The sequence below is a fragment of the Dunckerocampus dactyliophorus genome, chromosome 10, assembly GCF_027744805.1.
Source record: "Dunckerocampus dactyliophorus isolate RoL2022-P2 chromosome 10, RoL_Ddac_1.1, whole genome shotgun sequence".
NCBI classification, from domain to species: Eukaryota; Metazoa; Chordata; class Actinopteri; order Syngnathiformes; family Syngnathidae; genus Dunckerocampus; species Dunckerocampus dactyliophorus.
The window spans coordinates 10,276,857-10,297,646 of record NC_072828.1 but is presented as its reverse complement, the minus strand read 5'-3'; the positions used below and the strand labels follow the sequence as shown (position 1 = coordinate 10,297,646).

The 20,790-nt window shown below is 45.7% G+C and overlaps 3 protein-coding genes across 8 annotated transcripts in view; 1 reads left to right on the top strand and 2 right to left on the bottom strand.

Annotated features, from left to right (window-relative positions):
- The window catches only part of dnm3a (dynamin 3a), a 30,180-nt gene extending 24,756 nt beyond the window's left edge, over positions 1-5,424 (bottom strand). For all 4 annotated transcript variants that reach the window (XM_054790869.1, XM_054790873.1, XM_054790870.1 and 1 more), the window contains exons 1-6: positions 5,135-5,424; positions 4,263-4,514; positions 3,025-3,098; positions 1,311-1,460; positions 1,035-1,238; positions 867-965 (exon numbers count right to left, since the gene is read on the bottom strand). In XM_054790869.1, coding sequence (XP_054646844.1) covers positions 867-965; positions 1,035-1,238; positions 1,311-1,460; positions 3,025-3,098; positions 4,263-4,399 — 664 coding nt within the window. In that variant the 5' untranslated portion in view covers positions 4,400-4,514; positions 5,135-5,424. The remainder of the gene's footprint in view (positions 1-866; positions 966-1,034; positions 1,239-1,310; positions 1,461-3,024; positions 3,099-4,262; positions 4,515-5,134) is intronic.
- A 128-nt stretch (positions 5,425-5,552) lies between these two features.
- Positions 5,553-20,790, bottom strand: part of mettl13 (methyltransferase 13, eEF1A lysine and N-terminal methyltransferase) — a 23,236-nt gene continuing 7,998 nt past the window's right edge. The window contains exons 1-9 of one of the 2 annotated variants that reach the window (XM_054790874.1): positions 16,548-16,793; positions 15,625-15,897; positions 15,089-15,563; positions 14,446-14,645; positions 14,194-14,383; positions 13,607-13,768; positions 6,363-6,575; positions 6,156-6,287; positions 5,553-6,084 (exon numbers count right to left, since the gene is read on the bottom strand). In XM_054790874.1, the coding sequence (XP_054646849.1) occupies positions 5,819-6,084; positions 6,156-6,287; positions 6,363-6,575; positions 13,607-13,768; positions 14,194-14,383; positions 14,446-14,645; positions 15,089-15,563; positions 15,625-15,897; positions 16,548-16,700 (2,064 nt within the window). In that variant the 5' untranslated portion in view covers positions 16,701-16,793 and the 3' untranslated portion in view covers positions 5,553-5,818. Of the gene's footprint in view, positions 6,085-6,155; positions 6,288-6,362; positions 6,576-13,606; positions 13,769-14,193; positions 14,384-14,445; positions 14,646-15,088; positions 15,564-15,624; positions 15,898-16,547; positions 16,794-20,790 lie in introns of those variants that run through there. The other variant, XM_054790875.1, reaches the window with a different exon arrangement.
- On the top strand, positions 16,938-20,514 carry itpa (inosine triphosphatase (nucleoside triphosphate pyrophosphatase)). 2 transcript variants are annotated; one of them, XM_054790886.1, is made up of 9 exons: positions 16,938-17,220; positions 17,406-17,463; positions 17,549-17,613; positions 17,703-17,776; positions 17,854-17,885; positions 17,969-18,081; positions 18,156-18,232; positions 18,787-18,938; positions 19,861-20,499. In XM_054790886.1, the coding sequence occupies exons 1-8, from the start codon at positions 17,158-17,160 to the stop codon at positions 18,899-18,901; spliced, it is 597 nt and encodes a 198-aa protein (XP_054646861.1). In that variant the 5' UTR covers positions 16,938-17,157; the 3' UTR covers positions 18,902-18,938; positions 19,861-20,499. The 2 variants fall into 2 exon arrangements, with proteins under 2 accessions (XP_054646861.1, XP_054646862.1); XM_054790887.1 differs by having other exon boundaries at positions 17,132-17,242; positions 19,861-20,514.

Sequence of the window (20,790 nt, the reverse complement as noted above, 5' to 3'; positions counted from 1 at the left end):
TTCGGAGTGCCAGTGAATACATCTCGCTGTCTAGTGGCAATGAGGAGGTGTGCTTCCCAGGACGAGCTGACTACAGACATGTTTGTGAGTTGGAGATACATACATGGTGTTGGAATTGCACTGCTGTTGATGTGTTTATGTCAGAATAAAGATATAAAAGCATGGGGACACTACACTATGCATCCGTCTGCAGTCATAACGAAGATGTGGCTTGACATGATGCGCATGCGTTAATGCCGCTAAAACTTTGTCTGTAATTAATGAAATTAATTAGTTACCGCCATTAGCGTGCTATTTTTGGCAGCCCTATTAATGATATATCAAATAGAAAAGTTCTATCAAATATAATATCAAAAATAACTCTAAATCTAACTTACTAATTTCAGCAATAAACATAGAACACCAGTAGGTGCCAGTATCACTCGACAAGTACCTTTGTTCCCTCTCAATTACATTTCTATGAGGAGTCTTCAATGGGTGAATAGTTTTACTTTATTTTAGTTTTATTCAACAGTGGTAAACTTCTCATTGTACTAATATGACTATTCAAAATGTTAACTTAAAACACTGCCTGTACTGTTAACAAATACTTTATGGTGGTGACAGTTTGAGCCTGGAATAGATCATTTCACTTTACTTGATTTCCTATGCACGGCAAACACGGCAAAGTCAACTATATCTACAAAATAATACTGTAGATGTAACAGCATTAGGCTCCCTGACTAAAGTTCCATCTCTGTGCAGCTGACTTCAGGGGCTTTTCCGTGAATAATGCATTAGCTTTTCGGAAGAAGCATGAAGGGGCCTGCACCTGGTAGCGCTTCACTGTTAAGGCCTTGTCTCATCACATGTAAACACACACCCACCTCTTCGTAGTGGAAGCAGCCTGTTCTCTAGTATTTCCCGCGCATCTGTTCCTTTATCCATCAGGTCCAGCATGGTGATCACACCTATTGTGCGCTGACCTAAAAAGTGCAGTGAAATGAAACTTTAAAAGCTGTGGCTGATTGACAGCTTAATCACAATCAGCTCACCTTGCGGGTCAACATCTTTGGCCAGTTTGAGCGCGTCCGAGTTGGCCAGGTCTGTGTTGGCGGGCGTCACGGCCAAGATGAGGCAGTTTTTCTGACAGATGTACTGCATGATCATGTCTCGTATCTGGTATTCTATGTCTGATGGCTGGTCGCCCACGGGCACCTTGGTGATGCCCGGCAAGTCCACGAGAGTCAGGTTGAGCACTGCATAAGACATGACATTAACATGTAGACAAGTTTGACAGTAAATGTGTTAGAGGAAGGAACACAAGTTACCATTGGGGGAATAAATCCGCAAGTTAATGGGGATGGGAGAGATGCCTTTTTTGGAGCCGGTGATTCGGCAGGTTTCGACTTCTATTTCCTGGCGGATCTCCTCAAAATCTGTGAACTTCTTTCCCCGGCAGTGTAAAAATTCACCGTACTCTTGGAAGCCAGGCCAAAAAGCACAGATAATAAACAAATTAATTACAAAGGTATATCCTGTGTTGAACATTGTTTATGTGGTTTAATAATTGAGGGGACAGAATGCTAACATGTCAGTTAAGATTGTTATTGCACAAAAGGCCAAACGGTCCTCATTTTCTCTCCTCTTTGCCATCTAGTGGAGGCTTCAGGAATGTTCAGCAATATTGATTGCCTATATAACAGCCATCAGGAGCATGAACAGGGATATCCAACTTTTTTTTTCTAACTTATATACACAAAACCAACACAATATGGGGTCAAACTATGAAAAGTACTAAAAAGGAGTAGAAAAGTACTAAAAAACAGATTGTAACTTCAACCACTTTGTTTCTTGTAACACTTGATGTTGTTTCTTTTCAGTGTGGCCCTAATCCTCCTTTGTAACATGGGTTGCAAGGTTGTGTTTAATTTAATTTTTTTGCATTAGGCCACAAATGGCCCCCAGGACTGCCAACAACAACGTAGATGGTCTAACACAGGTGTGTCAAACTCGTGCCATGGAGGGCCGAGACACTGCAGGTTTTCTTTCCAGCCAGTCACTAAAGCAGGTGATTTTAATGATCAACACCTTCAGTTTGAGGGAAGGAGCTCATCAATTAAATCACCTGCTGAAGAAACTGTTTGGAGAGAAAACCTGCAGCGTCTCGGCCCTCCATGGCACGAGTTTGACACATGTGGTCTAACAGATGAGCCAATATATAAAATTGTTTATATCGGTGGTTCCCAAAGTTTTTACAGTGGCGTACCCCTTTAGACAATTGACCTGAAGCCATGTACCCCCTATTAATGCACACTTAAAAAACAAACCTTTATTTTTTTTATCTTAATTCACTTGAAATATTGGACATAATTGGTTAAATAATTTTATAGTAGGGCCGCACGGTGGTCTAGTGGTTAGCATGTTGGCCAACACAGGAACAGCTTGGAGATCGGGATCTGGGTTTGATTCTCCCTTGGGCATTTCTGTGTGGAGTTTGCATGTTCCCCCCGTGTGCACGTGGGTTTTCTCCGGGTACTCCGGCTTCCTCCCACATTCCCAAAAACATGCAGGTGAGGTTAATTGGCGACTCTAAATTGTCCATAGGTATGAATGTGAGTGTGAATGGTTGTTTGTCTATATGTGCCCTGCAATTGGCTGGCGACCAGTCCAGGGTGTACCCCGCCTGTCGCCCGAAGTCAGCTGGGATAGGCTCCAGCATGCCCCCGCGACCCTAATGAGGATGAAGCAGTATAGAAAATGGATGGATGGATTTTATAGTAATGCCGGGTCAAAAATGTTTATTTTGAATGGTCACATTTTGATAAACTTTCACATGAGTACTGATAAGTATATAAGTAATCATCCTATATATCTTTTAGACATCCATCCATCCATCATCCACCACTGTATATGTTTAACAGAAGCATACATTTTAAGGGGACAATTTTTGCAGGCCTATCTGACATAATCTGCGAGCTGGTGTTGAAAAGGAATGTTCTAAGGACAACATGCATGCATGGCTGATTCAGAAGTCTTGCTCACCGGCGTCAGCATGGTGCAGCTGCAAGATTAAAGGTCTACGAGTGACAATTCCTGAACCACGTGGAAGGAAGTCTCTGTCGGAGAAAACACACTGAAGAGGAGAAGGAAACACACACGTGCCTCCACACAAACACAAAAGATGCGCATCTTTGGCTGGAGTATCAACCATGGTGACCCTCGACAAAACTTCTGTTTACAGGAATTTATTGTTGATACTACAGAAAGTGTCACCAGAAAATCCTCTCCTTTTCCATATAAATCATACCTCAGGAAGTTTTATTTTTTAAAGCACATCCTGCCCCAGATCAAATCGCTGGCACTGAGCCTGAATTAGGGTTGGGTGTCATAACACACCATGCAATCAGTGGAGACAAAGGAACTGAAAATATCATTGCACACTCAGGAAGGAAGGCCAGTATAACAGTATAACTGGAAACAATTCCTATTTGCTCTATGGGGACAGGTCTCTCCTCTACCTCACTAAACCCGCACTTCCCCCATTTATTAAGCCAAGGCACATATTTTACGGCATCTCACAGCACAACACCAGATAAAAAGATCACAAAAAGTATATACAGTATGTCATCAGGGCTGCCCCTGGCCAAATTGGGGCCCTAAGCAGAATTTTGGGCCTCACTCACATTGGGCCTCTACGGGGCAGCTGGGTCTCCGCATCTTTAGGACTTAACTGACCTATTAAACGCAATTTTTATACTATTTGACTTGAACCTGAATTACATGTTTTGGAGTAATATCAATACATGGGAAACAAATTGTGCAAAATAACAAATTTAAAAAATGTCTGGGGTTGGGATCGAAACGGCATCCTCTGCCTTTGAAGGCAGCTGCTGTACCATTACGCCAACCGTAACTGAGAGGTGAGTGGGGTCAATTCTGATATTTTATTCTGTTATTCTGCTGTGTGCTGTCAATTATTGTGGCAGTGAGTCCAGGATTAAATTACTCTGCCAGGATTAAATTTACCCCTCCCCCCCCACCAACGTGGGGACAATAAAAACCAGTAGCATTATCGCAGGTTTAAATGCTGCAATGGTGGGGGACTCCAAAAGGTAGCTTGAGATGTAAAAGCAATTCCCCACGATGTAAACTGCAGTCGATGACAGATGTGCGTGTTAGTAGAAAACTAAAAGTTGGTGTTATAGTGCAACACTGTCCTTTCATAATTGAAAAAAAAGGTTGGAGACCCTCAGTGCCCAGGCCATCCAAGGAAAGCTTACCTGCCCACAAAGTTCTCCAGGACAGAGCTCTTCCCGCAGCTCTGGCCACCCACAACAGCAATCTGCGGCAGCTGAAGGGAGTAGCTCTGCCCAGCACCGCCCAGGGCGTCTTGGAGGCGGTTGATCGTGGAAATCATGCTGCTCAAAACAGGTAGCGTCGCTGTTGTGAAGTTGGAATTTCCAAGCCGAGGAACAACCCCTGAACACCTCAGCTTTGCAGAGGGCTGCTCATGACTCAACAGCAAGCTGGAACTATGGCGAAAGATGTTTAAAATAAATAAATAAATAAACCATTTCTACTCTAAATAGTGGTTACTTATTTATCTGCGATAACACAATACACCACACTGTGGCGCAAATTAGTACTACTATCTCTGTACTGATCATTAATGATAATGATTTATCATATTATTCACCCTTGATCTGTGAACAAAAAGCATAAAAGGCGACATGATATGTAAACATAATACATAAATACACAATGCTGTCGTCGTCAGATGCGTTCAAAGGCTCTGTCAGGGGGCACTTTCTTGTGATTGCTGCGTTCACGTACGACACTCCATCGCGTGGTTGCCCCTAGCAACGCCCCAGTACAAGTACGTTAAAGACCCACATTTTCTACACCACTTTAACGGCAATTGGTTGAGTGGACTTTTACTTTTACCTGCCTCACGCAATGTAAAGGTTATTGTTTAAAAGTGTATCTATAGTTTAAAAAGCAGGGGCGTGTTGCTAGCTGTTGTTGGCACATTCACGAGACAGTTAGCAACATCGTGGTCACATTCGAGCTCAAGCTGCCCTTAATAACACACTTTAAAGACAATTTTCCGATTGTTTGGCTCACTTTCCACAAAGTTCAAATTTATCCTTACCTCCGTGTTGATATGTATAAATCTGGCGGTGGTGCTGAGCGGGCTCCATAGTTAGCGATCAGGGAGAAGTAGGAGTGGAAGGAGAAAAAAAACTTTTGACAGCTTGCTAACGGGCGCGATACGACTGCGCATGCGCGGAAGGAACAACTTTTTTTAAGTAGCGTGATTCAGATTACATGTACACAAACAATGCGATACTATTTCTTATAAAGTTAACGTATTCCCTCCAATATAATCTACTCTAATGCATTTTATTGGCACTGTTGCACAAAAAAGAAGAGAACCATAGGGGAAGAGCCCACCACTCTCCAAATAACTCTTCCTCATTCCTAGGTAGTGACGTATGAGGGAACTGATTGCAGTGCACAGAAACACTTCAACCTAAATTAATAAGTCTAAGGGAATAGTGAACGCCACATTTTGGTGAACTATAAAATATGACACTGCTTTATTTGCGGTAGCACATGCAGGGCTTTATACTAAATAATAAATAAAAGTGTTACAATCAACCCTCCATCCATTTTTTATGCAGCTTTTCCTCATTAGGGTCACGGATGAGCTGCAGGGGCCTATCCCAGCCGACATCCAACCTTTTACACTCACATTCACACCGATGGACAATTTAGAGAGAGTATATGCACCACACATATAACACCACACAGAGATGACTTGTCCCGGACACACTCACTCTACTCTCAAGTCTTTCAACAACTCTGCAATGTCTATTTGTGGCCTTCTGGTCACATCCGAGTGCAGCGCACCCTGCAGTCGGTGGCTCGCTTGCTTCAACGACGTTAACGAGACGTTTTCCCTGCGATGGCAGAGGAGCACTTCGTTCACCTCCCCGTCAATCTTCCTGGAGAGGATAGTCGGGAACAGGCGGCTCACACGCTCCAGCACGTCTTTCCTCAAGGCGGAGTCACGGCACACCAGGTTGAGAATGAAAACACCTAGCCCGGGAGCCATAAAGAGGTATGAATTGGCTTGCATTTTTCATGGTTATTAAAAATATACAGCATACCTTTAGGGGTTAGAAGGCTACCGACTTTATCGAGGATGGAGCTTTCTACAAAGGCAGCAGGTGGACTGCTCATACCCACTGTGCTATCCTTATTGTCCACATCGAACATGATGGCATCAAACAAGCGGCTACCTACAAATAAAAAAGAGCTACAGCCACTTCTTGCTCTGTATTATTTATATCCCTAACAAACCTTCCACCGTTAACCTTCTTTTTCCAAGGCACAGATGCGCTCAAGGCCGTCCCCGAGCGTGACGGTCAGGCGATCATCGGGTCGGAAACAGAACCACTCCTTGGCCACTTCCAGCACCGCAGGATCGAGTTCCACGACCTCGACAGAAACTCCGGGTACAAAGTCCCGCAGAAACTGAGGCAGGCCTCCTCCTCCGAGTCCCACCAAGAGCACCGATACTGGGCCATCTAAGGAGACGTAGAGGTCAAAAACAGTTCATATCTGATATCAAACGATCATATCAATTCAGAATCTGAACTAAATTGTCAAGAAAGATGCCTCTAAAGATGACAATCAAGAGTTTCGGGGAATGCCACCACAGAAGAGTACCAGTGATCTCAAAAAGGAAAAGTGTAATGATAACCATAGAAGCAGAAATTTGAGTGACTTTTGAAAGTGGTATACACAGTCTGTCCAAGCTGCTCGGTGCAATATAATAATAATAATAATAAAAAATGAAGGATGAGTATACAGTTTATTGCAGGGGTGCGCCGATTCCAATTTTCTGGCCAATCACTGATCTTTAAAAAGCTTGACCTGCTGATTCCAATTCTGGCAGATAACATTTTTTCTTTATAACTGACAACATACACCCTTCAGTGTTCTAATCTTGTTTAGTTGAAAAACATTTAACAATTCCCGTGTAATAATACAGCTTGTAACAATACAAACATGTTGTTTTAACTGCACATGAGGTAGCTCTCTTAAATATAAATAAAAAGTTTAGAAAAATGCTGTCCAAACTGCTACATTTTATCAGTTCCGTGCCTTTTATTTTTCACAAACAAAACTTGCACAACAGATTACATTGCAGACCTGATTTGAGCTTCTTACCAAAAATAAAGTGCACAGCGACAGAAAATGGCTGGTTGTCCAATGTCATGGACTAATTTTCCTCAGAGTAGCTTTGCTCTTTTCAACGCTCATAAACACTACCAGTGGGCCGCTGCTTGGCTGGCTTTCAGACCTTTGCAGAGGGAGATAAGACTGATGGATAGAATCAGTTTCATATGTAAGGATCGGCCGATCACCGAGCCCCAAAAATTAAGGGAATCGACGCCGACCGGCCAATCAATCGCTGCATGTTGAGTTTATTGTTTTTACCTTTTACTAATAACAGTCCCTAACTCGTTTCTACACTTGTATGACAGTTAGGAATGTTAAAATGTGGCTTAAAATATCGCCTGCTTGCTAAATGAAGGTCTTATGGCTCCATTTCAATTTCCTATCTGATCCGGGGCCACCAGCGAATGGCGAAAATCCACGAGGAATTGACACACCCATAAAAATGCCTATATTTAACACACGACTCGCTCGCTTGACATTGGCATTCTGCTCCAATTTCAGATCCATCCGTCTTCTATGCTGCTGATCCTCACTAGGGTCGCGTGTATGCTGGAGCCTATCCCAGCTGACTTTGGGATAGGCTGGTCGCCAGCCAATTGCAGGGCACATATAGACAAACAACCATTCACACTCACATTCATACCTATGGACAATTTAGGGTCATGCATAATCCACACAGATGCCCAAAAAGGAGGTTCAAACATAGATCCTCTTGATCTCCTGACTGTGTGGCCAACATGCTAACCAGTTGGCTACCGTGCGGCCCCAATTTCGGATCAGTTGCAATAAAAGTGACTGTTGGAATTACTAGATTAGAGTCAACTCCAGAACCCTCCCCCTTCTCTCTTTAATATTAAAAGCATTTAAAGTATAAAACGCATTGGTACTCACCACTAATGAATAATAATGTAAGATGAACACATGGGATAGAAATCACAGTGTAGAAGTTACATATAAGTTCACGTTACGTCTCACAGTAACTATGGTGCGGTCAACGACGGTCCAACAAAGTGCGACATCTCAACGCTTGACAAAAAAAACATTATCAGTGAAGCATAAAGACAAAAACATATAAAAATTGTGGCCTTTTTTAAACAGTGGTACGTGTATGCTGTACATTGTAGCTGTATAATCGTGTATTTATAAATTACTACCGACTTAGTGTGAAAGAGATACAGTGGGTTGCAAAAGTATTCATACCCATGAGCAACACTCAATTTCTCAGCACAGAACGAAGGAGAAGTGCGTTTCTCCTGTGTGCATGAAAGGAAATACCATAAACATGACAATCCATCACTGTTTTTGTTCATAAGCACTCTTTACTATAGATAGATTGCATAAGTCTGTATTTCATTGTTGCAAAAGTATTCATACCATTGCACCAAAGTTGGCATTTTTAGTCGAAAATGATTGCACACCAAATGCTATTGCATCACAGTGTCACAAGCCTGCATTTAAACACTTGTGACTCGTATAGGCTTCATTACTCCCTATAAATTGTGCCCAATAGTCACCTGTCCACAGTCATCCTATGCTTGTTAGCAGACAACAGTCATGAAATCGAAGGAGATGTCAGAAGACCTCAGAAAGAAAGTTGTAGAGAAGCATAGAAATGGACAAAGCTATGCAGCCTTTGCAGGTTCACTCAATGTGCCAAAAAGTACTGTTGCATCACTGGTCCAGAAGTGGAAGCGCCATGGCACCATTGTGAACCTCCGAAGAACAGGGTGTCCCTCCAAGATCACTGCAAAAGGCAAGAGGAAACTGCTAAGGTAAGCAAGAGCAAACCCCTCCACAACTATTGAAGACCAGAAACAGTCTCTCCAGGTTGCTGGGACTAATGGACACAAGTGAACTATATCCCGCACTTTACACAAGGAAGGTCTCTATGGGCGTGTTGCAAAGAAGAAGCCATACCTGAAGAAACAACATCTCAAGGCTCATTTGCAGTATGCTACCACACATCTGAAAGACACTTCAGCGATGTGGGAAAGAGTGATCTGGTCAGATGAAACAAAAATTGAACTTTTTGGCCTGAACACCAGGAAGTATGTTTGGCGCAAAGCCAACACAGCTGATGATCCTGCTCATACCATCCCTACTGTGAAACATGGGCGGTTTCTCTTCCTCCGGCCCTGGTGAGCTTGTCCGTGTACAAGGGACTATGAATAGTGCAAAACACATTGACATCCTGGAGAAGAACCTTTTCAAGTCTGCAAAAAGCCTGAACCTTGGGAGGAGGTTTATCTTTCAGCAGGATAATGATCCAAAACATCCAGCTCAAGTGACACAAGAATGGCTCAGGAAGAAGAAAGTGAAGCTTCTAGACTGGCCAAGTCAGAGCCTGAATCTCAACCCAATAGAAAGCCTGTGGCGGGATCTGAAGATTACCGAGAGATTAGAGGGGGACAAAAAAAAAAAAAAGAGAGAGACAAGAGACAAGGACAACAGCAGCAACAACAATTGTGACAACAAGAACAAGACAACAGAAACAGAATGACATCAGCAAAAAAAACTATAGTCATACTGCTGATATCACTGTCGCTGTAATAAGACCAACAACATAATAACACCCTGGTTAACTCAGTGAGTAATGTGGGGAAGTACATATGTACTGTGAGTGTGCATATGTACAGGTATCTCTGTATGTGGGGAAGACTTCATATATATAAAGGTGCAAGAATGTGTGGGCGTGTAATTGTCACTGAGAATGCATGAAAGGAAAGGGGCCACTTTCCACCTCCCAGAGAGCCCCGCCCCAAATAGCCAGGCCGAGCCCCCGCCGTCAGAAGGCCGCCAGGCCCACAGGGGCAGGCAGCACAAAGATCAGTGCCCCAAGAGCCAGCCCAGAGAGCCCTCCCCCCCGGGAAAACCAGCAAGGGGCCGAAGAGAGGTAATCCCAGCCAAGGACAGGGGACCGGCGGGCCGGAGGACTGCCAACCCCTGAGACCAGCGAGAGATCACACCCCACAAAGGCAGACGAGTACCGGGGTCCACAAACCGGCGGGCCCAGAGACGCCCCCACAACCGGAAAGAAGCCCGCCCGCACCGGAAGCGCCGTAACCCAAGGAGCAGCGGAGCCGGGGACCCCGGGGTCCCAGACATACAATCCAGAACCCAGGCGCGGAGAGCGTGGACCGCCAGGGAGCAGGAAGACACCAGGCCACACCCTCCCAACGGTAGGACGCCGCCAGCAAGGCAGACAGGGGAGCCAGCAAGGAGGAAAGCGGAAAACTGAGCAGGCGGGCGGGAAAACGGGCGAGCAGCCAGGCGAACCACCACACAGCGCCAACAGACACCCCAACAGACAGGCGCCGCGGTGCACGAGGCACCCCAATCCAGCCCGCCCCACCCGTGTTTGTGATAAGGTGTGATTGTGTCTATAATGCAATCAAAAAATAAATAAATAAAGTAAAATAAAAGAGGACAGCTACAAAAAGCTGGTCTCTGTGTCCCTGAGGGGTGTATCTGTGTGCATGTATATGGGGTGTATGTGGATGATAGCTAATGATGCAATTAAAATAGGGGGACAGCTGCCGCTCGGAGGGTCCCTCACCTGACCAGCCCCCCCAAACCCTAAGTGTCTACTCTGCGATTAAAATTGGGGGGCAACAGGTCAGTGGCACGGCAGGAGCAAAGGAGCCCCGCAAGGCAGCTCCCCTCCCCAACCACGCCCGACCGTAGGCCACCCTCCAAAGTCCTATATATATGTGAGGTGGTGCAGTGGCACAGGAAAGACGGGGGCCCCACACCCCAACGCCGCCCAAACCGAGCAGGGGGGGGACCAAGGACACATGACCGACCGGCCACCCACCACAGCCCAGGCTCGGGCGAGCCACAGGCCGCAGGACACACCACAGGCCCTACCCAGCCCGCCAGGATGCCCAGTCCGGCCCACCCAACCCCCCAGACGCGATACCCCCAGCGCCCCCCAACATCGGAGCCCCACCAGAGGTAGCGTCCACAGCGCCACCGCCAAACACCACGGACCAGCCACACGCCCCAAGGCAGATCCGACCGCCACCAGGACAGTGGGAACCGCGCCCACGCGCCTCCCGCATACCACCACGGCCGGCAAGGGAGCAACACAACGACAACCACAAGAGCACCAGACCCCACATAGAGCGGAGCACGGCCACACCCACGAAGCACGCAAGCCAGACGCGCCAGGGAGGGACAGAGAAGCAAGCACCGCACGACAGGGCCCACGAAAGGAGCGGCTCCCCGCCCAGCACCCAAGCAGATGCCCCCGCCCGCCCCGCCCCCCGCCACGCCGCAGACCGGCCACCACTCCACCCCCCGCCCATCCACCAACACGCCAAGGGAGAAACCCCGGAGGGAGAGAGACAACCGCCGGCCAGGAAGCAGAGACCAGCCAGACACCAGCAGATAGCAGGGACCGCCCGCCAGCCCCCCGCCAGCCCCACCCCCAAGCTCCCGGCAAAAGCCACCCCCTGACCGCCCCACCCCGGAGCAAGCATCCCCCCGCCGATCCCGGCCAGCTCCACGCAGAAGAGCACCACGCCGCCCGCCCCCACGCGCACCCACCCGCTCACCCGCCCACGGCCCCCACACCCCCCGCCCACCAAGCCACAGCGGCCCCGTCCCTGAAGGGAGAAAGCAAGGGATCCCCCCCACCCCAGCACCACGCACCCCCCACCCCGAGCCCAAACCACACATCTGCGACCCCCACCTCCGCACCCCCAGTCACCCGGGGGACAACCACAGGTGCCGGAGGACAACAAGCGGCTCCCACCTGTCACACATACAGTACACCACACACATAAATCGGTAAAATAAAATAAAATAAAATAAATAAATAAAATTAAATTTTTAAAAAATAAATAAATAAATAAATAAAAAGGGGCAACCCAAACCACCCTCCCACCCAGGGGAGAGAGCTCCGCAGCTGGGCTCAGGCACCCGCGCCCCCACCAGGGGGAGAGGCCGGCCCCCACACCCCACACTGGACGACCCCACGCGGCAGCCGAGCAGGAGGGCCCAGGGCAGACCCCGCGCCACCCCCAGAGGCAAAGCAGGCAAGGGAGAGCCAGCGCCACCAGCCGCACACGGGCCCCCCAGCAGCAGTAGGTGCCCGGCACTCGCAGGATGCAGCACCCCGCCGACCCACCACCCCGGAGGTCAACCAACGCCGCCCCCTGGACGGCCCCCCCGACCCCGCCCCATCACCCGACCCGGACCCCTCCCCACCCCCACCCACTAGCCCCCCCAGGCAGGCAGCCCAGCAAAGAAGAACCGGGACACCAAGCCCGCCCCCGCCTGCCCCCGAGGTACCAGGGCCACCCAGCGACCAGGACCACACCCCATGCCAGATGAACGAGACCCCCAGGAGCAGAGACAGACACCCTCACCCCCCTTGTTCTGTGCCAAGAAATTGAGTGTTGCTCATGGGTATGAATACTTTTGCAACCCACTGTACGTTTTCTACAGAAAAAATGGCCTAATTTCTGAGAAAACGAATAACAATTGGCAGGACACACAGTAATCCCTCGTTTATCGAATTTAATTGGTTCCAGACCCTACCATGATAAGTGAATTTCCGCGAAGTAGGATTCCTTATTTATTAATGTAATATTTTCGAAGTTGAGGCATGGAAAACCTGTTTACAACCTTCTAAATACATTTTTTTCCACTTGTATTACCCAATATAGTAGACATAAGAGAAAACAAGATATAAAATAGACTCACACATGTTAGCAGTGGGAGAGTTCCTTGTTGTTGTCCGTTTTTTTTTTTACTTTCGTACTTCTTGTGGTGGCTATTGTCTCATTGTAACATTACTGACACCTAGTGATTAGTGTAGAATACTACATATCACAACATGTCTTTCAATGCATTTTTGATTGCTGTATACTTGTATTTTAGTTTATTTAGCCATTTTTATGTTTGTAAATGCTTAATTTGGGCCATGAACACATTAAATATGCTTAAACACGCACATTTGCTTACTAATGATACCCCATAATCAACTAAAACAGCGATGATATATTAATATATTTTGAAAAACAGTGAGTTCCGCGGCTTCACTCTCAAAGCCTAATGTGGTGAGGGACCACTGTACAGCCAAACAATCCAAACAATCAAGGCACACTGGATTTTACTACTTGGGCACCTTAATTAAAAAACAACTAGTTTGCTTACAAACAAAGTAAACTGAAAGAACGTGAAGATTCGCACCAGGCCATTTGAATTAAAAACAACTGACTGATTGATTTGCATATAGGTATAAGATGTATGCAGTGACGTGCCCCAGCACGGCAAAGTTGGCGCACCAAAGCACATGAATTGTAGCAACATCTGTAACAAAAGCAGCTGTTTTCAACGGCTGGTGCGACTGTCGGTTGACGTATACCTTTGTCGTTTCCCACGCCCAAGTCCAGCATGGCGAGACCAGCCACCATGACTTCATGGTGGGCGCAGCAGAGGAAACCGCTGTGCACTGACAGAGAGGACGACGACGGCGCCGCTGAAGTTTGTTTGGTTTTCTTTTTGCTCTTCTTCTTCTGACTTGATGCTGGCGGAACAGAAACGCAGGAGTCATTGTCTTATTTTTTTCATTTTGTTATTGTTTAATAATAGTTTAAAGTCAATAACATACTTACACTATGCATTGCGAGACAGATTGCTAAAGATGAATATGTAATGTAATATCTCATTCATATGCTTTAGAATTGCTGAGGGCCAATAAAAAAAATGAGCTGCGGGCCGCACTTTGGAAACCCCTGTCCTCCGGTGAGAGAGTAAACTAAACTCCACAAATTTCAATGCAAATATTCAGTTTTCAGGGGAGGAGGTTTTTGAATCGGAGTACATTTTTTATTCCTGTGTAAACTCAACAATGAGATGGAAAGAAATCATTCCAAGCACTTTTCAAACCTTTAAAATGCAAAAAAACAGCACACAAGGATGCCAAAATGAATCAGCAAAAATGTGACTAACCGCTAATCGAGGAGACGAGGCGACTCTCAGACTGCACCAGCGCAGCGTTGGACAGGAAGACCAGTCTGCGATACAGCTCGCCGTCCTCCCCTCTGACATTCTCGACGCAGTACTCGCCACTGTGCTTGCTCTTGCCCCTGCTGACAACCTCGCGCCAGCCCAGGTCACCGCCAACAGACAGAAACGGGACCTGAACCGGAGTTACAGTCAGTACTGTCGTGGACTAAATCTTGCAGATCGTGTGCAACCTACCTGCTGATTGTCCGCCATTCCCGGCGGAGCCAGTTCCATCACCATTGGCGAGAGTTCAGACTGGACAGCCTGCATGTCAGTGTACTCTTGATTCCTGTGCATGGCCACAATAACCAGGCGGCGAAAGTTAGCGCTGGCTGCCAGCTGCCTGCGCCCCTCACTGGAGCTGTAGAGCCATGCTGTCTCACTCCCTTGAGGCACTAAAAGTGGGTAAAAGAAGGATTACTAATACTGCAGACACATTGGTATTCATACCTACAGGCCACAACTGTCTGTCACCTTCTACTCCTATAAAACTATATCTATAAAACACCCGCTGTAACTTTAAGAGAGTTTGTCGAATCACCATGAGATTTGGTGCACACCTTTTGTGGACTGAGAAGCACGTGTGTACATTTGAGTGAGATTGTTTGAAAAACATGGCTGCCATCGAGCAAAACGTCTTTACAAGAGCATGGGTGGGACTGAGCAACTAATTCTCCACAAGTCATTGACCATTGTCTCGTGATTATAAAACTTTGGATATCTGTAAAACATGTATGCTAGCTTCCAAAGCATTTTCACCACAACCAATATGACTGTTACAAAAATGAATCTAACGTTGCGGCTAGTCAGTGATATGAAAAAAAAAGACTTGTCTCACCAATAAAAATGGCAAATTGGTTGGACCTTCGCACTTTAGTCCCCGGGGGTGAATCCTGCACAGTGAGGGTGTATCTAGGCAGACCCGTCTTTGCATGGCACAGAGTGAGTGACAGGTCAGTGCTGACGTCCATCCCAGTGCGGAGCCTCTTCCTCAGAGCCGAGTATGCCTGACGCTCCCGCACGGCCATCAGCAAGTCAGCCACCAGCGTGAGGCGAGTCGGGGTGCCGTCTTCACCGTGGCACATTTCCAAAATGGGCGTCGGCAAGGCCTGGCGGAACTTGGTGCAGACCAGGACGAAAATGGGCAGAGCAAAGGAGCCCTCCTCCTCGTCTGCTCTGGTTTCTTCCTGCAGGCAGTGGAGCCGCACCGCCCATCCGAGCTGAGCAAAATGCTCCACAGCAAGACGGATCACGCTTTCTTGGGCCAGCGTGATGCATACATATCTACCACCGACACTCAGCACACGGCCTACCTGCAAAGACACAAAATCACTGTCCTGCCTGTCCAAACACTCTCACCATTTCCTTGTCTACCTCAGTGAGCATATTCCTCGCCAGTGCTCCTTCTTCCTCAGCTGCCATCGCATCCAGAGTGCCCTTGTCCAGAGCTGCCTGGAAGCACGCGTCCTCATATGGCATCTGAGTAGCGTCCACCTGCTGGAAGGTCAAGCCAGGCCGACGATCGGTGTTCCTCTGGTTCATGTGGGACACAACTGTCTCACTGATGTCAATGTTGGTCAGATGTTTATAGCCGACGTCGTACAGCTGCTCGCTCAGCTCTGAGTTGCCACAGCCAACCACCAGCACCTGCATAGCAGAGTAGAGAATAAGGTTTCTTACAGGATGTTCTCAGAGTGCATACTCACAAAGTGTCATCAGCAGGTCACAAAAGACATACAGAGAGACTGGAAGAGTCACAGAAAGGCATTATGTATGCTTTCCTGTGACAGGATAGCAAGCTGAACAATGAATAGTTGGTCATGTGCATTCAAATGTTTTGAGAAAGTCAAACTAAGTTGACCTGTATAGTTGGAGTGCATTTTAGTTCATCCTGAAATTTCACCCAAAAGCCCATTTTTTTAGTATAGTTATTCGTTTAATACCTAAAATATGTGTTATTAATAATTAATTAATGTAATTTTCAGAATATGTCGAGGAAAATGAACAGAAATGAACCCCGAGCTGCACTTTGGACACCACTGTCATAAAATATCTGAAATGTTTATATAACCGTTTCAGACATTGTGTCTCATTTTCAACACGCACAACGTTTGAGTTGAGATCTGCCTCATAAATAAAGTGTATTTACACCTAACCCAAGAAAGTTGGACACCCCTGCTCTGCAAGTTTTCTGCATGCTAGCTGCCATTTGCATGACCAAAAATGACTTGGGGACGCAAAATTTATTACAATACGATTACATGATGCTTATGTGATTGGACAAACTATTCTTTTACCTTGTCTTTTATTTTGATGTACTTATGCAGCACGCCACACAATTTGTTGTAGTCTCCATACCACTCGAAGGACTTCTCTCCGCGCTTCTTAAAGAATCTTTCCCAGTACTCGGCCGAACTGAACTCCTCGGCGGTACGCGGTAACAAACTCATATTTGTGACAGAATATGCTAAATACAGTATTAGCTACAAATCTTAAGCTAACTATGACACATTACACTCCACATGGCATTTTTGAACAGATGTTTCCGCCCGGACAAGGTTGCAATCCGTATCACTAGCTGATTGGACGGGCGTACTTCAAAAAGCTCTCTGATTGGCTGAAACCAACACGCTGGGTCCTTTCCGTATTACAATAAAACAGGGCGTCATTGGTTCCTGATCGTTGGCGTTCCTTGAGAAAAACAGGGGAGCATATACGCATATACATGAATTTGAAAGGGAAAACTGAAATTGTGGTTTATTTATCACCAAACTATGCACTTGTAACAAGTTACATGCAGTTCCCCGTTGTGTTGGTCATGCGCACTTTAAGCCAAATACTTTTGCTTTAAGCAGACTACCGCCAATACACCAAAGACGAAGAAAAAACCTAGGAAGACGATCCAACATGGCGGTGCCGGCGGGACGGTCTGTCGTATTTGTGACAGGAAACGCAAAAAAACTTGAAGAGGTAAAGCGAAATTCTAGTCATGGTAAGGTGGAGCGTTATGTGGCTTTATTTCCGAGTGTTTAGGCGATGTAATAAATTATCGAGTCTTTAAATCGCTCGGTAGAGACGCCTGCTGGTCAACCAAAGTAACCATGAATGCCCTCAAGTCGTACTAATCGATTGCCGATTTTCTTTTGGTTCCATAGGTGATTCAGATTCTGGGCGACACGTTCCCCTACAAACTTATATCAAAGAAGATTGACTGTAAGTAAGACCTTTTGCAGCAATAACACTCTTAATAAACCATTAAATATTATATTCAATACCAATGGATGTCATTTTCTGGTAGTGCCAGAATACCAAGGGGAGCCAGATGAAATCTCCATCCAGAAGTGCAAGGAGGCTGCACGACAGGTACGTTCACTTGATTTATATCAAAGCAACTTTAGAAACACAAAACTGCACATATGGGTCTGAAATGGGCATGGTCTGTCTGTGTTCAGATTGATGGCCCAGTCATAGTGGAGGACACCTGTCTGTGTTTCAAGGCACTGGGAGGCTTGCCTGGCCCTTACATGTTGGTTTGACAACTATTTCATGTTAATGTTTTTCAATACTTTAAAGCTTAAAGTAACTAAATGCTTTGTTTTGTAGAAAGTGGTTCCTGGATAAACTCAAACCAGAAGGTAAGCATTAGAAAACAAATCAACATGTTCTTGTCACACACAAAGTCGCAGCACCAACATCTTGTCCGATGTTCCACTCAAAGGTTTGTACAAACTCCTCGATGGATTTGAGGATAAGTCAGCGTGGGCCCTCTGCACCTTTGCATTCACACCCGGAAAAGACCAAGCGGTGGAGCTCTTCAGAGGAATAACCCAGGTCGACATTTGCTTTCGAGGATCTCTCGCAAATCTTGGCGTATTGTCTCAGTCTAATGTGATTTGTCTTTTTAGGGCCACATTGTGAAACCAAGGGGACCCCCAGACTTTGGATGGGATCCCTGTTTCCAGCCAGAGGGCTATGATAAAACGTAGGGGGCGCTTGTGCTTTGTTGCTACCTACCACAAGGGGGACCCAGAGATTCAGGGCGTACTCACACCAGGCCATTGTACTGTGCTGGACCCCTCCTGGCCCCTACTGTCCTGTGTTCATGCTGAGCATTTGAGCCAGTCGTTCTTATTGTTTATTTGTCCCAAAGTTGAAGCTGTTCTCAATTGCTTGCGAGCGGGGCGATCGCCTTAATTCAATGACACATTCTATTCTGCTATTTTGCAATTTATTTGACTAGTGGACTATTTTCAATCATTATGGTTAGTTATTGTGCACAAATTTGCCTCTGTCCATGATCCCAAATAGTACTGCAAGCCAGCAGTAGTGTTGTCAGTTACATTATTTGTAAAGTTGTCACCCTTTCTTTACAACACAACAGAAAATTGTAGTAATGAGCCAGGAATTGGCATTATATCTAGGTTTGAGAGCGGCTGCTTCCTGCTTTAAAGTGATGTAAAAACACATACATAATACATAAAATCCCTGCTTTTGAACTTGTATTCTAACGATTGAATCCTCTTCCTTGTTTCTCAGCTACGCAGAGCTTCCTAAAGATGTAAAGAACTCCATTTCTCATCGATACCGGGCACTAGCGGCCATGTCGGAACACTTCTCGCCGCACGGCAAGAGGAAGAAGACAGACAATTGAGCCACCATGTTTGGTCAACATTAAGAGTCTACTGCAAGTGAGCTTTTTATGTAATTTGCTCATAATAAATGTCTCTTTACTGTTTTTTTTTTGTTTTGTTTTTTTTAAACATGTCTGTTATTCTGAAGAGGGTGAAAATATGCAGTGACCTAAGATGTAACCATGTGAGATTTTAGCTTCCAACATGGAGCATAAATCATACACACTGATGATGAGAGCAGCAGATTGCGGCCTAGGGTTGGCCAGGGAGATAATGATTGTTCAGGCTGCGTGGATGGATGAACGGATTGTGGAGGGAGGAGACACAAGTAGAAGCGGTCCAAACAACAGCAACTACAAGAGAGTTTGGATAGTACATAAACCCTGGAGTCCCAGTATAGAAAGTCCACATGTGACTGGCAAATACCTCCAACGTGCATCTGCGAGTGCCGCACGTGCATTTTCTTCCGGCAACTCAAAACAAAAGGCGCATACGTTCACGTTTATGTGGGGGAAAAGTGAACAATTACCGTTAACCCACCTTATAACGGGGCGTCCAAAGTGTGGCCGACAGCTAGAATCACAGATAGAAGCTTTTATCCATAAGAAGTAGGGATGTAAATCTCCGTAGTAAACGATTTGATACGTATCCAGATGCACGGGTTAAGATACGATTAAAAAAAATATATATTTTAAAAACAGAATGATTCGATACAGTGTACAAATGATGTGATTCGTTTCGATATGATTCAACGGTTATTTTTTTTTTGATGTAGACATTAATCTTAGATTATAAAACAAAGACGGCAATTGTATAAAAGTGGTATTTTTACAGTATTTTCAAATGTGTAAAAGAGCACATCATATCCTCAGGCATGATGTAAGGCAGAGGTCCCCAACCACTGGCGCAATGATAAAACAAAAAAAAAACTTAAAAAAAAATCAATTCATCCATCTTCTATGCCTCTTTTCCCCACTAGGTTTGCGGGGGTGTGTTGGAGCCTATCCCAGCTGACTTCGGGCGACAGGCGGGGTACACCCTGGACTGGTCGCCAGCTAATCGCAGGGCACATATAGACAAACAACCATTCACACTCACATTCATACCTATGGACAATTTAGAGTCGCCAATTAACCTAACATGCAAGTTTTTGGAATGTGGGAGGAAACGCACGCACGGGGAGAACATGCAATCTCCACACAGAAAATGCCCAAGGGAGAATCGAATCCCCGTCTTCCCGATCTCCAGACTGTTACTGTGTTGGTCAACATGCTAACCACCAAACCACCATTCAAAATACATTTTCTTTGTCAATTTCTGTTCCGTATTTGTTTACTCTTGTGGCGCCATATCAAGTGCCACACTGCTGCATTTCCTCAAACTACGGTGTCGGCAGAGGGTCAAACAGGACGTGCGCACGTTAATCTCGCCAAAACAAATCGTGCCGTTGAAGGAAATTTCTCATTATTACCCCGTTAACTTTTACAGCCCCAATTTCTAATAATACACTTAATCATCTACACAAAGTTGACATTTGTCTTTAAAAATACTGTTTTTTTCCATATGCTTTGACTTTTCGGACACCCTGCCACCTTCCTTTTGTTGGAAGAATCTTATTTCAACATTACATTAAAGGCCTGCATGGAATAATCAAGCATAAAAAAGGTTCACCACTATAAGTTAAAAAAATAAGTCAAACTACGCACATATACTGTATGAAGTATATGTGACACGTGATCATTTTGTTTGACTTTTGAAGCCTATTTTCCCCTTTAAAATTGCTTTTTACATGGTTTACTTTGAAGGGTCCACTGTATTGCACAGAAAAAATAAAAATAACTGCAAGACATACAACTTTATATTAATATTGGGTAACTATAAAATATTTCAAATATGGGGAAAGGGATGA

Coding starts and splice junctions, on each gene's coding strand:
- itpa (XM_054790886.1), top strand. CDS start 17,158: ATGGCGGTGCCGGCGGGACGGTCTGTCGTATTTGTGACAGGAAACGCA. Junction 17,464..17,548: donor TATATCAAAGAAGATTGACT/GTAAGTAAGACC, acceptor ATTTTCTGGTAG/TGCCAGAATACCAAGGGGAG. Junction 18,082..18,155: donor TCTTCAGAGGAATAACCCAG/GTCGACATTTGC, acceptor TTGTCTTTTTAG/GGCCACATTGTGAAACCAAG.